Below are 15,871 nucleotides of genomic sequence, written 5' to 3'. Positions count from 1 at the left end.
AGTCTATAGTACTGCTATGGGGAGGGGGGTAACAGTGTAATATAAAGTATATGTATCAGTCTATAGTACTGCTATGGGGAGGGGGGTAACAGTGTAATATAAAGTATATGTATCAGTCTGTAGTACTGCTATGGGGGTAACAGTGTAATATAAAGTATATGTATCAGTCTGTAGTACTGCTATGGGGGCACCTAGGGCAGGGACACCAATACGGAGGTCTTACTGCTATGGTAATGCCATCGTCAGACCTGCAGAGCTTGTCTTGCAGAAACTAAAATACGTTATTGTGCCCAATTTAAAAATGGCCGATCCCGACTTCCTGCTATCCCCAATGCAGTAGCTGTGAGGGGCGGAGCGTCTCCATGGTGACCTGAGTACACTGAGAGGCGCTATCGGTGCGGTAAACATGGAGTGTGAACTACGGGAGTATTTCCGCGCGGCGTTCGAGGAGAAGCTGCTGGTGTGAGCACATGTCTCCTTCTCTATTCCCTCTAGTGTGCAGGCTCTATGGGCCTGGCAGTGTAACCATCTGCTTCTTCAGGGGTTAACCAGACAATAAATGTATATGGTGTATGTATACTGTAGTCACGTTATACACAATGTATCCCCTTAGGCAGGCTGGTATCCCTGTCTCCATGTGGGAGCAGCTGTAAGTACACAGCAGTGACATCTGCTCCCCTATGGTAATACATAGTGTATCATCTGATGTATTAGGAAAGCCATGGCAATCAGAATAGATGTCCATACATGTACACTGGCAGCTATTCCTACCACTTCATACACATGCATGCTCGGTTGGAAGGAGTGCAGTCTGCTTTTGTATTATGCCATTTATTTTTGTATCCGGGTTATACAATTGTTTTATTTCATTGCTGCGATGGTAAAAGAAATTAGAAAAAAAGGAACATGGGCAATGGAGAATAAATCTATGGCAGACTCCTGTATTGGTAGTTTATCTTCCCTGAGGACAATTAAATGAAGTTCAGCAACCCCATCCTTCTTTCTCAAGACGCCTGCCTTTGGGTGAGAGTTTAGACCCCTCCATATACATAAGATGGTCAGTCGATGGGCAGAGCTGGAATTCACAGGTATGGCTGATATACATGTTATGTGTTCACACAGAGGAAAATGGCGCTTTATTTGGTGCTGAATTTTCAGTGCTGAAAAAAAGCCTCCCATTGATTTCAGTGGGTTCAGAAAATTCCGCTGGTGGAAAACAAAAAGCTAGTGGCACCCATTGAAGTCAATGGGAGGCATTTTATTCAGGGCTGAGAATTCAGCACCAAATAAAGCGCCATTTTCCTCTGTGTGAATAGACCCTAAGGCTAAGGCCTCTCATAGCAGGCCGCAGTGAAAAATAAAAGCTGTGGGAAAACCCATGGTGGAAACACATCGCAGTTTTTCCCACAGTGTCTTTCACAGAAAGTCTGCAGAGTTGTGCACTGCAGATTTTCTGCTTCAATTACACCTATAGGGAAGCCGCCAACGTTTCCGTAGGTATAATTGACATGCTGCGGTTTCCAAATACAACAGTTCCTAGAGTAGAGGCAGATTCCTAGTCTGTGTCTACTCCATATGCACTGACTATAATTGCTAACTGCCTGCCAGTCTACTGGATAGACAGACAGAGACTATATAACAAACATTAGTGATTATATGCACTATTTGGGGATCTTCAGAGTGCATATAGTAGAGGCAGGCTTCTGACTATAAAACCGCCAGTCTAAATAAATTCTCTCCAATGTGTACAGAATGGACTTCTTAGCACTGCTAAGTTTGAACATTCCTAGGGAGAGGCTTAAGACCCTATCTTCTACTAAAAAACCGGCTTACGGGGATATCCTTAACCCTGTCTAGAAGCCTCTCACCTCTGCCAAGTCAGTCTTCTCTGCGCCGGGCTGAAGAGATCCAATCAGATCGAAACAGCTGTCCTTGGCTGAGAGACTGTACTTGGTAAAATCCCACATCATTGCAACAAAGGCCTTTGGGAAGGTCGGGCATGATGTTAAAGGGAGCGCCCTCTATTGAGCTGCATGACTGAGGCACTGTCTTCTTAATTACATCATGGAAGACAGATTTGCATATTCTTACTAAAAAACAGTGAAATAAGTTAAAGTATATTAGAAAATCGTTCCATAGGTACCCCTACACAATAGCAAATTTAAAAAAAGGACTGTTGGCTTCTCTCTAAGAAAACATCTGTGAAATGAACGTCAATAAAATCGATCAAATTAATTAAAGATATGGCTTATTTAAAGCAGTACAGGAAAAAAAATGTATGCCAGGAAAACGCAGAAAATAACATATGGCAGTTATGAGATGATGGAAGGAGAAGTGTGCTTTACATGCCGAGCCTCATTTAACATGCCATGAGTGCCATTTTGATAAATTGACAGAAATTGCGCCATTTTCTGTGACTTGTACTGCTTCCATCCTACGACGCTATTGATAATTTCCCCCCATAGTGTTTTATCTCTTTGTCAGTGATGCACAGGTTTGAAACCCATCATATTGCCTGCTGCTTCCCTGCAAGGCCCATCAGGAAAATATAGGAATTGCTGACAGGAGCCTGTAATCTCTGAACGCCGTTCCCTCCATGTCCTCCATCTCTAGTCAGGAATTAGATTTCCCGGCTACTCCTTTATTGAGATGGTAGAGTGGTTCAGAAAACTGTATTATATTTTGGCATTGGACATACTGCACTTTGCCACTATAAATGTGAAAGGGAAACTCTATTATAAGTGTCTATAAGTCATTCCTGCAGACGTCCTGATGAATTCTCCATACAAAGCTAAATATTCAGGTTTCGGTCCATTGAGACCTAAATGCTAGTGTGAACCTAGCTTTAGTAATTTTCTGTACTGCGAGCACTCTGTCCTAAATTGATGGCAACCCCAGTGCTGGAACAGGTAGCACTAGTTATGGGTTTGTTTTTTTTGCATAGGGGCTACAAGGTAAGTGTTGGAGTTTACAAGAGAAGTTATAAGAGACAATAGACACTGATTTATTAAAATATAAAATATGTTTAACTGTGCATTGTATTGGTTTTATTTTTTAGGCGAATGCCAGATCGAGAGGATGATTTCTTGACACCAGCTACAAGACTTCTGGAGAAGAAGCGGGAGATGATTGAGGTTGAACAAGCCTTAAACACCCAAAAAGAGGTGAATCCTGATATCCTTTCTTTTTATACATAAATAGAGAAATGAGATTAATAACAGAACATAATAGCAGAAGATTTTTGGTAGTTACAAGTTCTCCCCTATGCATAGGACTGATCCTTCGACTCTTCCTCATGAGATGAGAAGGCCTGTGCCGTTGTGAATTGAGTGGTCAGTTACGTGTTTACCTGCCGCTTCATTCAGTTCTGTGGTACTGGCGGAGGTAGCAGAGAGCTGTACTTGGATTCCCTTCAGCAGTCCTATAGAGATGAAAGAAGCAAGAGCATGCCATAGTAACACTTTGGGTTCTGGCGAGACTCAAAGTCATTGCTATAGATGTTCTTTATGAAAAACTGCATCATGGTATGAAACCTAAAACTCATGATTTTGGGCATCCATTTTCTAACAAATTGATAAGTAAGGTTAGTGACCATCTTCACTAAGTTTCTCACTTATGCTCTGCTTACTTTGCATTCTGAGTGTTGAAGTACAGCGCTGCGGAATATGTTGGCACTATATAAATAAAATTTATTATTGTTATTATTATTATTATTATTAAAAGGAGCCATTCGGGTTTCTTAGGGCTAGTTCACACGGGGACATGGACGCTGATTTTGACAGCGGATTTCGCGGCCAAATCAGCGTCCATACAATGTATCCCTATGTGAACTGCTCGCTTTTTTTTTTTCTGCTAGCTCGCTAGCAGAAAAAGAAGCGACATGACCTATCTTTCGGGCGGAAGCCGCTCGCGATGAGCCGCGGCTTCCGCCCAGCCGCAGCGCCCTCCATGTCGGCTCATTCATTTGAGCCGACAGCGGAGGTGAAAGCCGTGACCGCGATGGTCGCGGCGGGAGCAGTTCACATAGTGTGGACATTGTATAGACGCTGATTTGGCCGCGAAATCCGCTGTCAAAATCGGCGTCCATGTCCCCGTGTGAACTAGCCCTAAAGTGGTTTCACATCCATATTTAAAATTCTAGACAATTAAAAACTAAATTTTTCTGCAAATATAGATAATTAAACATTTTGCACAATTGTAAAGATTTCTCTTGTGCTGAACTTAATGGACTAATCCTTAATTAGTCTGTTGTCTTGAAAGGTTGCCATTGGATATAACAGGAATGCAGAAACTTTCTATGGTCTGGTGTTTGTTAGAATCCTTTAATTTCCTTATGTATCCCCTATTGTAGTGGTCTGGCTATATATTGTTGTGGTCCTCATACAGACTAGAACATATGACAAACTGATGCAGATGTGAACGTAGCCTAACTTGTTCACAATAAGGGCATCATGGCTGAGTTTCTGGCAAACGCCAGATCGTAGAAAATTCCTGCATTCACCTACGTATTCACCTAATCAATCAGGATAAAAGACTGTCACTACGATGGTTAGAGAAAATCTTTAAAATGCTTCAGAGTTTTTAATTATTTACAGTGCTGTGCAAAAGTTTTAGGCAGATATGGAAAAGTTCAAAGTTCGAATGTTTTAAAAAATAGAAGTATTAATAGTTTAATTCTGTCAATGAACAAAATGCAAAGTAAATGTAGAAAAGAGAACTCTAAATCAAATCAATACTTGGTGTCACCACCCTATAGAGGAAGAGTACTGGAAGTGATGATATGGGTCACACAGAGCCCTGATCTCAAGATCAAGTCTGTCTGGGATTACATGCAGAGACAGAAGGATTTGAGCAAGCCTATATCCTCAGTAGATCTGTGGTTAGTTTTCCTAGATGTTTGGAACAACTTCCCTCCCTGGTTTCTTCAAAAACAGTGGTCACACAAAGTATTGACTTGATTTACACTTCTCTCTGGTTCATTTAATTAATTTTGTTAATTGACATAAATAAAGTATTAATAATTCTGTTTTTGACAGAATTACTTTACAACATTTTTTCACACCTTTCAAAATAAAAATTGTTGACTACTGTATATTTGCAAAAATATTAAACTTTTAATCACAAGATTGAATTATCTATAGATTTAAATTATGTTCCTGGGAAAACCCTTTTAATCTGGGGCCCCACATGGGTAAACGTGTGAGCAAAAACTACATTGTTTTATAGTCCCTAACGAATTCCATTCACACATTGTGGAAAAATACAAGCAGCGAACATGCTGAAATTTCCAAAATCGCTGGGGTCTGGAAGATTGCCACATGTCAGTTATACCTACAGAAACGTTTGCTGGTTTTCCTTTAAGTGTAATGGAAGCTGAAAGTCCGCAGAGTGGACCTCTGCAGACTTTCTGTGAAAAGCTCTGGTGGAAAATCCTCAATGCTTTTTTGCTGTGGCCCGCTTCATGGGGCCTTAGCCTTAAAGAGGACCTTTCACCATATCCGGGCACATGCAGTTCTATATACTGCCAGAAAGCTGACAGTGCGCTGAATTCAGCGCACTGTCGGCTTTCCCGATCTGTGCCCGGTGTGAAGAGCTTACGGTGCCGGTACCGTAGTGCTCTATGGTCAGAAGGGCGTTTCTGACCATTAGCCAGAGACGTCCTTCTGCCTCGCGGCGCCAATCGCGCTGTGCTGTGGAGCGGGGAGGAACGCCCCCTCCCTCTGCTCATACAGCTTGTCCGTAGACTAGCATTATCAGGAGAGGGAGGGGGCGTTCCTCCCCGCTCCACAGCACAGCGTGATTGGCGCCGCGAGGCAGAAGGACGTCTCTGGCTAATGGTCAGAAACGCCCTTCTGACTGTAAAGCGCTACGGTACCGGGACCGATAGCGCTTTACACCGGGCACGGATCGGGAAAGCCGACAGTGCGCTGAATTCAGCGCACTGTCAGCTTTCTGGCAGTATATAACACTGCCTGTGCCCGGATATGGTGAAAGGTCCTCTTTAAGGTTAATGGTCTGCTTTCAGCACCTTTGTCACTAAGGTGCTTGAAGGGACCAATGTAACAACTGAAGAGGCCAAAGCGCTAGCACAAGTGCCCATTCAAATAGCGGATTCGAACCATCCTCAATAATCTAATATTGATAACCTATTCTAAGAATAGGTTATCAATTTAACACATTTGGTTAACCTGACAAGCTCCAGACTGGTTTACAATACTAGCAACACATTAGCTACAAATGCAAATGTTAAAAATGCTTCCTAATATTCTTAATATCCTTACTTCTCACTCATTCTAATCTTAGTTTGATCTATTTTTATCGCAGGAATTTCAGATGAAGGCAGAAAGTTTGCAGCAACGTCGGGCTGAACTTGAACACAAAGAAGAGAAACTCAAGGATTCCTTGTTCAAATTTGATAAGTTTCTGAAGGTGTGCTCTGCTGCTTGCTATAATGTACCTACTGACTTTGAAGCCATTTGTATCGAAGTTTGACAGATGGCAGCCTTACCTCTACCACCTGCACCTATTTCCAAAAGGGAATCTTTGACAATACCCATATCACAATCAGCATAAAACACAACAAATATACATGTTCATAACATATAATTTTATTTCTAGGAAAATGACTCAAAACGAAAGCGTGCACTACGTAAAGCAGGTGAAGAGCGGCATCTGGCAGCACAGAAGGAGCGAGAAGCAATACGTTTACAAGCTGAAAATTTACAGCTGCAGACCCGTAAGGAAAAACTGCTGCACCGCCAGGAAAAGAATAGCATATACCAAAATTATCTGCAGAGGGTGCTAGAGAGGACTGAAGAGGTACATGACCTTTAAACCCCCTAAAAGGGTTTTCTGACCCCAAATAAGTCTTTCATACTTGTCCATCATCCTATTCAAGTAATGCACTGCAGGCCCGTATAATGGTGGTTTCTGGGAATTGCAGCACTGTTCATAGTACTTGAATAGGAGCAGAATGCACACACGTGATTCTACATGTTGGACCTCCCACAGATCAGATATTGATGACCTAACCTGTGGATATATCTATTTGGGGTCCAAAAACCCCTTTAAAGCCTTTGGGTGGCCAGTGTATGCATAATATACTGTATTTATCTAGGTCTTAGGTGTATGAAATTATAAGGACAGAATATACAATCCCCAGGCATAGTAACAGTGGACATGATCAGACACAGGATGCTCTAAAGGAAAGGCAAATTGACACAAGCATATTTGGGATCTGTTTCAGTTCATTCATTTATTTTCAGGAGAAAGAACACATGAATGGTCCAATGCTGCATATGTGGATCCTTTAACCCACAACTGGTTTGATGCAAACTAGACAGAACTGTGGAAATTAAGGAATCTCCCCATTCTTCTATCTTAAAGGGACTGGCCAGGATTCTAAAAACCAGCTTTTATACATGTTCATAGGTTGTGTTGAGTGTTGCAGCCCTGCTACACTTAGGCTGGGGACCCTTATGCTGTAAACACAGCAGAAAAAATGTGGTGTTTTATAGTCCTTGTAAAGTGGGTGGGAATCTAGTGAATTCTAGGGTTTTTTTTGTGCTAGGACCCACTACGTGGGGCTTAGCCTTTCCCAGGTGTACCTTAGGGTGCATTCACACTACGTATACTTAAGCTTATTCTGAACGTAAAACACGTTCAGAATAAGCGGCGTATAAAGCAGTTCGATTCATTTCTATGGGAGCCGGCATACGAGCGCTCCCCATAGAAATGAATGGGCTGCTTCTTTCAGTACGAGCAGTCCCATTGAAGTGAATGGGAAGTGCCGGCGTATACGGCTCGGCATGAGCAGAGCTTACCGTACACTCCGCCACTTCCCAGTCACTTCAATGGGACTGCTCGTACTGAAAGAAGCACCCCATTCATTTCTATGGGGAGTGCTCGTATGCCGGCTCCCATAGAAATGAATGGAGCTGCTTTATACGCCGCTTATTCTGAACGTGTTTTACGTTCAGAATAAGCTTCAGTATACGTAGTGTGAATGCACCCTTACTCTGTGTGCTTCCTACATGGTGCACTGATCATTACTCCGAACAGAAATCATTCCTGCGTCATCTGTTAGGACCGCACACACATGGTTATGTAGCCCTGATCTAATAAACAGTTACATGGAAGGAAAACACTGAGCCTGCTTGTCCTGACTCAAGATGTATTACACAACACATTCAGTAGTAACAGCACTCAAACAGTGCTAGGAAAAGGAGGATTTCATTGGACTTTTTTAAGTGTTATATACAATTTGGCTAGTTACTTCCAATGGGTCGAACAGGATATTTTGGAAACTACTTTAATATGTAATATGATTGTTGTAAGGGGAATACCCCTTTGGCCCAAAATGGCATACATAGCGCCTGGAAAGAGGTTTGGACTTTCACCTTCAATTTCCCAGGTTGTTGTACCTAAGTTGTTGCCACCAAGTATTGTTATTCACTTTACCCGTTAGTGGCTGTAATGCTACGGCTGATTGTTTTATATGTTTCTTCTAGTTTCAGGAAGTCCAAGAGATGATTGATCGATTTAACACACTAATGGCCACACAAGAAAATTTACTGAAAAAGGAGCTGGGGCACCAGGAGAAAATTGAGAGGGAAAGGGCACGGTTACTTCATTACCAGGAAGAGGCACATAGCCACATCCTAGAGCTCAATAACCAAATAGCAGATCTACAGGGGGTGCTAGAAAAGGGAAGAGCTGAGGTTCTTGAATGGGTAAGGATGATCATATGTTTGGAGTGATCCTCAATACTTTATTACACAATGTATGGCTATGGAGTAGTCTTTGTATTCACCACTATCCTTGGTTCACAAGAACATAATGATTGTTATTAGTGCATATACAAATGGTATGACCATCAACGGTATGACCATCAGGTCTTGTGATGGTAAAACAATTGTCCGAAACCTACTATTTTTCACATTTAGCAGCTAGCTTAAAGCCTAATTACAAGTCACAAGAATTTTTCTTTTGATAGAAAGCACTGTGTATATAATGTGACATGCAGTGCGTTTCCCTAAAGCATTTCTGGGTGCTTTGATAATAGAGGTCATACGAAGAATAACCATTCAGAGAATAGCACAAATACAAGAAGCTGCCTTGTCATGCACTGTGTAGTACTGTACACTACAGGGTGCCCAGTCGTTCTATAATGTTAATGAAAATCACTGAATAATTGAAAACAATGAGTGATCTGATAGTTCTATGTATTGCCCATATAAAGATGAATGTTGCTTTCCCTGGGAGTGGGTGTGGGGTGGTGTATTCCTAATGGGTGTTATTTATTTTTTTGCCATATTTCTTGCAGGCGCGTCATTTTTAAACTAGTTTTACTGTAGTGTCTATTTATGATGTAGGTGCACCTTTTTGTTAAATATAATGGAAACTTCCTTTAACAATATATTAAAACATACTTTTGATTATAAGCTGGAAGAAAAACGTTGTGGGGCCTACAAGGTTACCAATATTATCCACTGCCACAGAATAATCAGTTAATCCTGCCTGAGAGTACTATGTACTAGGATTTCCAGATCACCAGGAGTCTCATGAACTGTACTGCTGTTGTTATTCTAGTGTACATCATTATGGTCTGTAAATCAAATATACAAAGACATATACCTAATGAACTAAAAACCTTTGCAGGAGTCAAGTTGGGCACAAATCCAAAACACAGCAGCAGAAAACACACTACGTTTGGGTCGCATCAGGATGGCTACTCTAAATCTGTTCCAAACAATCACCAGACAGATGCATATCAAGTCTGACATATCCATCGAGGACACAGAATTGCAGCTTGAAAAGGTAATTATGATTAACTAGCCTCTGCCCGCGACTTTGTCTGCGTGTTGTTGGCATCGATGATCCGCCTATATTCAGCAAATTGCTGCCGTCGATGGTTTGCCTGCTCCAGCATTTCGGCAGCTCTTAAGCTATCCTGCTGCTGAACTTGTTCTTCACGCCGTGCCTGTGATTGTTCCTGCATCTCAGCAGCTTGTTGGGATGCCATATAATGAGCGTGTTGTTGGCGTTGATTATCCACCTGCTCCGGTGTTTCGGCAGCTGTCAAGCTGGCCTGCCGCTGAACTCATTCTTCGCTCTGTGCCTGTGATTGTTCGAGCATCTCAGCAGCTTGCTGGGATGCCATATAATGATCGTGTTGTTGGCGTCAATGATCCACATACTCCAGCATTTCGGCAGCTCTCAAGCTGTCCTGTTGCTGAACTTGTTCCTCACACCATGCCTGTGATTGTTCCGGCATCTCAGCAGCTGGCTGGGACGCCATATAATGAGCGTGTGGTTGGTGTTGATAATCTACCTGCTCCGGTGTTTCGGCAGCTGTCAAGCTGGCCTGCCGCTAAACTCGTTCCTCGTGCTGTGCCGTGATTGTTCTGGCATCTCAGCAGCTCGCTGGGATGTCATATAATGAGCGTGTTGTTGGCATTGAGAATCCACCTGCTCTGGCATTTTGGCAGCTTTCAAGCTGGCCTGCCACTGAACTTGTTCCTCGCACCGTGCCTGTGATTGTTCCGGCATCTCAGCAACTCGCTGGGACGCCATATAATGAGTGTGTTGTTGGTACCGATGATCCCCCTCAGCTTCGCTTGAGGAGAATTCTGTAGACTTCTGGCTACCTTCATAGCTGCCGTTGTTTTAGAATTTTGCAACAAATTGATTTTCTTTTTCCCCTGGCATGTTTAAAAGTAGCAAACTGCCAATTTGGATTAAAGGTATTTTCTCATCCAGTGTGTCAGCACATTGCCTGGAGCAGATCAGATAATATGCAAATGCATGTACAGAATGGACTAAGGGTTATCTGAGTGTTTACATAGAGAGTTAACAGACCTGGCATTATCAGCCTGCTGCCAAGAGCAGTGTAATATAGTATGCGAACATAAATTCATAACAGTCGTGAAGCCATGTCATTTACCAGGATAAAAAGTAGTCTATGTGTTAATCTAGGTTATAATCTATCTATGTGCCGAATTTCATCCAAATCCGTAATATTCACATTCACATTTAATATAATATAATATTAGTAGGATAAATATAATAAATAGGAATAAAGGGGTTCTTATTTGCACTCATAGTTAAAGGTCCTTTTACATGGACCAATTATTGGGAATTGTCATTTCTGATAATTGACCTGTATAAGACTGGGTTCAAATTAAAAAATAAAGAGGAGGAGTAGCACCTGTTATCCATACCTTCTCCTGTGTTATTGCTGCAGCTCAGAGGGAGGGAACAAGAGGATGGGAGTAGTAGTGGCAATAACTGTGTCACCGGGTAGGTTGAGTGCCCTCAAGCAATCTCTCCCACCACACCAACTAGGCTGGACACCGACGAGGGGGGATGCTGTGATACTGGATGGTAGTGGTAGTAGTTTTCCCAGGGCGCTTCCAGTTGGAGATGGGTTCTCTTATACTCTGAGCTGGTGGCGTTTGGAAGGACCCTGATGGTAAAGGAATGACTCAGGATACAGTGATGCAGTGAAACAGGATAAGTTTACTGTGGCAACTGTAAACTGTTAACTTGTGCAACTTCCTGATGGGGGTAGTAGTGTCCCAACTGTTTGGTATCCCCAGACCTGGTAACCAGTGGAGTAACTAGGAACGGCGGGGCCCCCCCAATTGACGCCCACCGAAGACCCCGACCCCCCCCCCCCCCCCCCCGCATTCCTGCGCTCTCTATTATGCGCTGTAGTGGTCCCTGCACACACGATTACGCCCAATAGTGGCCCCTGTACACACTGTTATGCCCCATGGTGGCCCCTGCACACAGTATTATGCCCCATAGTGGCCCCTGCACACAGTATAATGCCCCATAGTGGCCCCTACACACAGTATTATGCCCCACTGTGGACACCCATGAACAATTATTATACTCTGGGGTCTGAAAAGACCCCAGAGTATACTAATCAGAGACCGAAGGGGGCACCAACATAAAAAACACTGTTACTTACCTATCCCCTTCTCCGCTGCAGTCCTCGGTGGTGTCGGCCATCTTCAATGATGTCCGGGACATCACATGACCCAGGACGCAGGCCCCGGTCATGTGACGTCACGGAGAGTAACAGAAGTAGGCCCAAAGTAAGGCTCAAGGTAAGTAACACGGTTTTTTATGTTACCTTACCTCCCCTGAACCACTGATCATTATACTTGGGGGTCTGAAAAGACCCTTCAGTATAATAATGATGTTTGTGGGGCCTGTGGCGTCACTTACCAATCCCGGCCACTGCCAGGATTGGTAAGTAAATAGGTAAGAATTGGTAAGAAAAGAAAAAAAAACGCAGCAGCTGTCGCCGGGCCCCTAATGTCTCGGGCCCTGTGGCAGCCGCTACCCCATTAGTTACACCTCTGCTGGTAATAAGAGATGCCAAGACTTGTTCATGGTGTGGGGAATCGCTCAGGTAGATGCTCGGTAGCAGTGCAGGATACAGGGACAAAGAGACTGGGTTGCACTTAAGTTCAGTATTTATTCACTTCTTGTGCATAAACTGCCTTTACAAAGGCACAAACAAAACAAAAACCTTCTCGGCTGAGAACTAACTATGACAAAAGAAACTGTAACCTGGCTATACAGGAGCCTGGCTATCAGACTCCCGCCTTGGCAACAACAACAGGTGGCACAATACCTGCATTGTAGGTTCGGTCTGAACAGGTCAGCTCTGTCAGTGTGTTGCCACACTGCTAGTCCTCACACACAGACTATATCAGGCCTTAATTACCTATCTGACCTCCCTGGTGTGGGTCTTACCATACACCCTTTAGATGCCTGACTGGGACATACCTGTCCTCCCACACCATACCCTTCACTCTCTCACAGCGGTTAAGTGCCTTGTAGTCCACTCCAACAACTCTCTCAGAATTTTAGCCACAGCCAGTAGATAGTTCTGGGGGTTGTTATTAAGGAAGTTCTTTTCTGCGCCCAGTTACCTCTTGAGGTGTGTTCTAGATAACAACTCCTGTCAGGTAGGACTCCTCTTCTCCTGGCACTGTGTCTGTGGACTTGACAGCTTGAAATTCCCTGTCTTAAGGCTGTCTTGAGGAAAGCCTTGGGCTTCAGTCTTCTCCCTCAAGAATTCTAAAGGAAACTGTAGGGCAAGTTGTGCCAGTGCCAACTCTCACTGTACATCACAAACTGAACTCCTATGACCGTAATATTTTCTTGGGAACTAAAAGACACCCAGACCCCACCGGCCCGTGAAATGCCAGGGCTGTACCAAGTATGAGGGTGAAAACAAAGGGAAAGCTGCAAAACAATAAATATATGAAACATATACATAATACATACATAATAACGTAACCAGAAGCACAAAGACAGTAGGAGCAGTTGCACTCCGGGATGCTACATTATGATCCATGACTGTTTTTGGCTGCAATACCGCTCTCAGTTTGGTGCCACATGGGGTAGCGGCCGCATTCAGTCCTGTGACTAACTGATTATTGGCTGCATTGTTTTTGCAGGCTACTGCATAGTGAGTAATAAAGGAAAGACAATAAAATGGTAGCGCTTCTACTTCCGTCACAAGAAGATTGACCAGCAGTCACAATACGCCTCCATTTACTAACTTTAGTGTAGGAGTCGTAGGGTGACATTTGTATCCAACTGGAGACACAGCCAAAGTCGCTCTATAGCCCTAGCCTTAACCCTGAGTGACAACACCCTGAAGCTGATAGATATCTCTTCAGAAATGAGCAAATGTTTCCTAATAAAACGCCACTTATGAGAAGACTAAGACGTCTAAGGCAAAAAGCTGCTTTTTTTGTTGCAGACATTGGTGTGTTTTTTTTGAGTCACAACTAGTAACTGTAGCGGCTACAGAAGGAATGGGAAATATATGGGAGGTGCTTATACTTCTCCCCTCTGCTCAATCCACTGTATGGTTTTGGCTAAAGAAAAATGCTGCACAATCAGCAAAAAAAAAAATGTTGTACTTTATCCTAGAGGGGTTTCTCCAATATACATTTTTTAAAACTTGAACACCATGCAGATAAACTATCTGCATTGTGCATGTGACCTCACCCACTTCCTATGTGCCGTCTCTTTCAAGATCTGCACCCTAATAGCACCATTACATTTTCAGCTTACTTTTGCCAGAGTGGGTGGTCCTTAGAAGACGCGACTACCTGCTTATTAGAAAAAACTACATTTCCCAGGTACACTGTGCTCTGTGTGCTTTCAAAATGTTGCACTGGCCATTTCTCCTACCTCAAATCATTCATGCACTGCACATGCTCTGCCTGTTATAGTAAGGTGCATGCATGGTTATGTAACCCTGATCTAATAGGCAGCTATAGTAAAGTGAAATAAACTAACTGAGCATTCTCATCCTGAATGAAGATGGACTACCGGTCATATCCATTGACAACAGTCCTCAAACAGTAGTAGGGATAGAGAGATTTCATTGGGATTTCTCGAGTGGCATGCTAACTGCTTTCAATAGGTGACAGTGATATTTTGTAACTTACTTTTATATGAAGTATGATTTTTATTGTGGGAATACCTCTTTAAGGCTAAGGCCCCACATTGCGGAAACGCAGCTTTTTCTGTTGCAGATTTTGCTGCGTTTTTTTGAGCCAAAGTCAAAAACGGCTACAAAAGGAATGGGAAATATATAGCAAGTCCTTATACTTCTCCTTTCTGCTCAATCCACACCTGGCTTTGTCTCAAAAAACTGCAATAAAAAAATCCTGCATTTCCGCAATGTGGGGCCTTAGCCTAATAGGCACTTGAATTTAATCCCAACACTAGAAGTCCTGTAGTCGTGTCCTAGAAAAAGCATTACATTAAAGTAAATGGGGCTCGAGAGATCTAAAATGTCAAATGCACAATACCACTATGGTAGTACATTCTAATTCTAGTTAAATAAAACAATGTAATTGTTGGTGTAGTTTGGGGGATAAAGCTATATAAATGGGAAATTCTCAAAATGCCATTTTCTTACTCTTTGACTTGTCTATATCATTCATTACCTTCTTTTCGATTTAGATTAAAATGTGCTTTATGGATCTGGATGCTATACACAAGGATCTAAAGAAGAATGAGCTAACTCCACAGACTACAGCTGTGTCTTCCACTAACTGACCCAGTTATACCTGAAAGATCAGGAACGAATGTTGGAGGGTATGGACACACAGTCAGCCAGAACCAGCTCCATCAATGCAATAGAAGCCCCCACCCATTCTTAGTGACCAGTCAGCAGTGGTTATTAACCAGGGTTCGATTGAACCCTAGGCCCTATGCACGGTTCATTTTGTGTACCAGTAAAAACACACATACCTATTAGAGATGAGCGAGTACTGTTCGGATCAGCCGATCCGAACAGCATGCTCGCATAGAAATGAATGGACGTAGCCGGCACGCGGGGGGTTAAGTGGCCAGCCGCCGTCAAAGCGGAAGTACCAGGTGCATCCATTCATTTCTATGGAGCATGCTGTTCGGATTGGCTGATCCAAACAGTACTCACTCATCTCTAATACCTATGTCTTGAATTTGGAAAAAAATCATATTTGATTTATCACTAAAGAAGGGTTCAGTGAATGTGTATATTAAACTGGTGGGTTCGGTACCTCAAACAAGGTTAAGAACCACTGGACCAGTGGTTGTGTGATGCTGTGGATAAAACTGAGGCTTTACCCACACCAACTTGCAGCCATTGGCCACTACAGGTGATCAGACCTTTAGACTCAGCAGTGAATGCCCTTCTGGTCACTTGGTGTGTCCTTGTCCTAAAGCAGACAGTAACGCTTGCATACTGTGGAAAATGGTTGCATTGTAAGTCAGATGTATACTCAAGAGGTTTTCTCAAAATATACAAGCCAATATACAATACCTAAACTAATGCTCACTATAT

At 42.9% G+C, this 15,871-nt stretch overlaps 1 protein-coding gene across 2 annotated transcripts; it reads left to right on the top strand.

Annotated features, from left to right (window-relative positions):
- Positions 1 to 385: 385 nt before the first annotated feature.
- On the top strand, positions 386 to 15,188 carry CFAP73 (cilia and flagella associated protein 73). Of its 2 annotated transcripts, XM_075262985.1 has the most exons (7): positions 386 to 462; positions 3,059 to 3,164; positions 6,325 to 6,429; positions 6,619 to 6,819; positions 8,511 to 8,732; positions 9,661 to 9,819; positions 15,007 to 15,188. In XM_075262985.1, exons 1-7 carry the CDS (start codon positions 407 to 409, stop codon positions 15,100 to 15,102), a joined length of 945 nt encoding a protein of 314 aa, XP_075119086.1. In that variant the 5' UTR covers positions 386 to 406; the 3' UTR covers positions 15,103 to 15,188. The 2 variants fall into 2 exon arrangements, with proteins under 2 accessions (XP_075119086.1, XP_075119093.1); XM_075262992.1 differs by lacking the exon at positions 9,661 to 9,819.
- The last annotated feature ends 683 nt before the right edge of the window (positions 15,189 to 15,871 follow it).

This window comes from Leptodactylus fuscus, chromosome 1 (assembly GCF_031893055.1).
Source record: "Leptodactylus fuscus isolate aLepFus1 chromosome 1, aLepFus1.hap2, whole genome shotgun sequence".
Classification (NCBI taxonomy): domain Eukaryota; kingdom Metazoa; phylum Chordata; class Amphibia; order Anura; family Leptodactylidae; genus Leptodactylus; species Leptodactylus fuscus.
Note: the sequence above shows the minus strand (reverse complement) of the source record. Positions and strands in the feature narration are given on the sequence as shown.

Excerpts from the sequence above, each read along its gene's own strand:
- CFAP73 (XM_075262985.1), top strand. The coding sequence starts at position 407 with ATGGAGTGTGAACTACGGGAGTATTTCCGCGCGGCGTTCGAGGAGAAG. Across the intron at positions 463-3,058 it reads TTCGAGGAGAAGCTGCTGGT|GCGAATGCCAGATCGAGAGG; the intron begins GTGAGCACATGT and ends TTTATTTTTTAG. Across the intron at positions 6,430-6,618 it reads AATTTGATAAGTTTCTGAAG|GAAAATGACTCAAAACGAAA; the intron begins GTGTGCTCTGCT and ends TTTTATTTCTAG.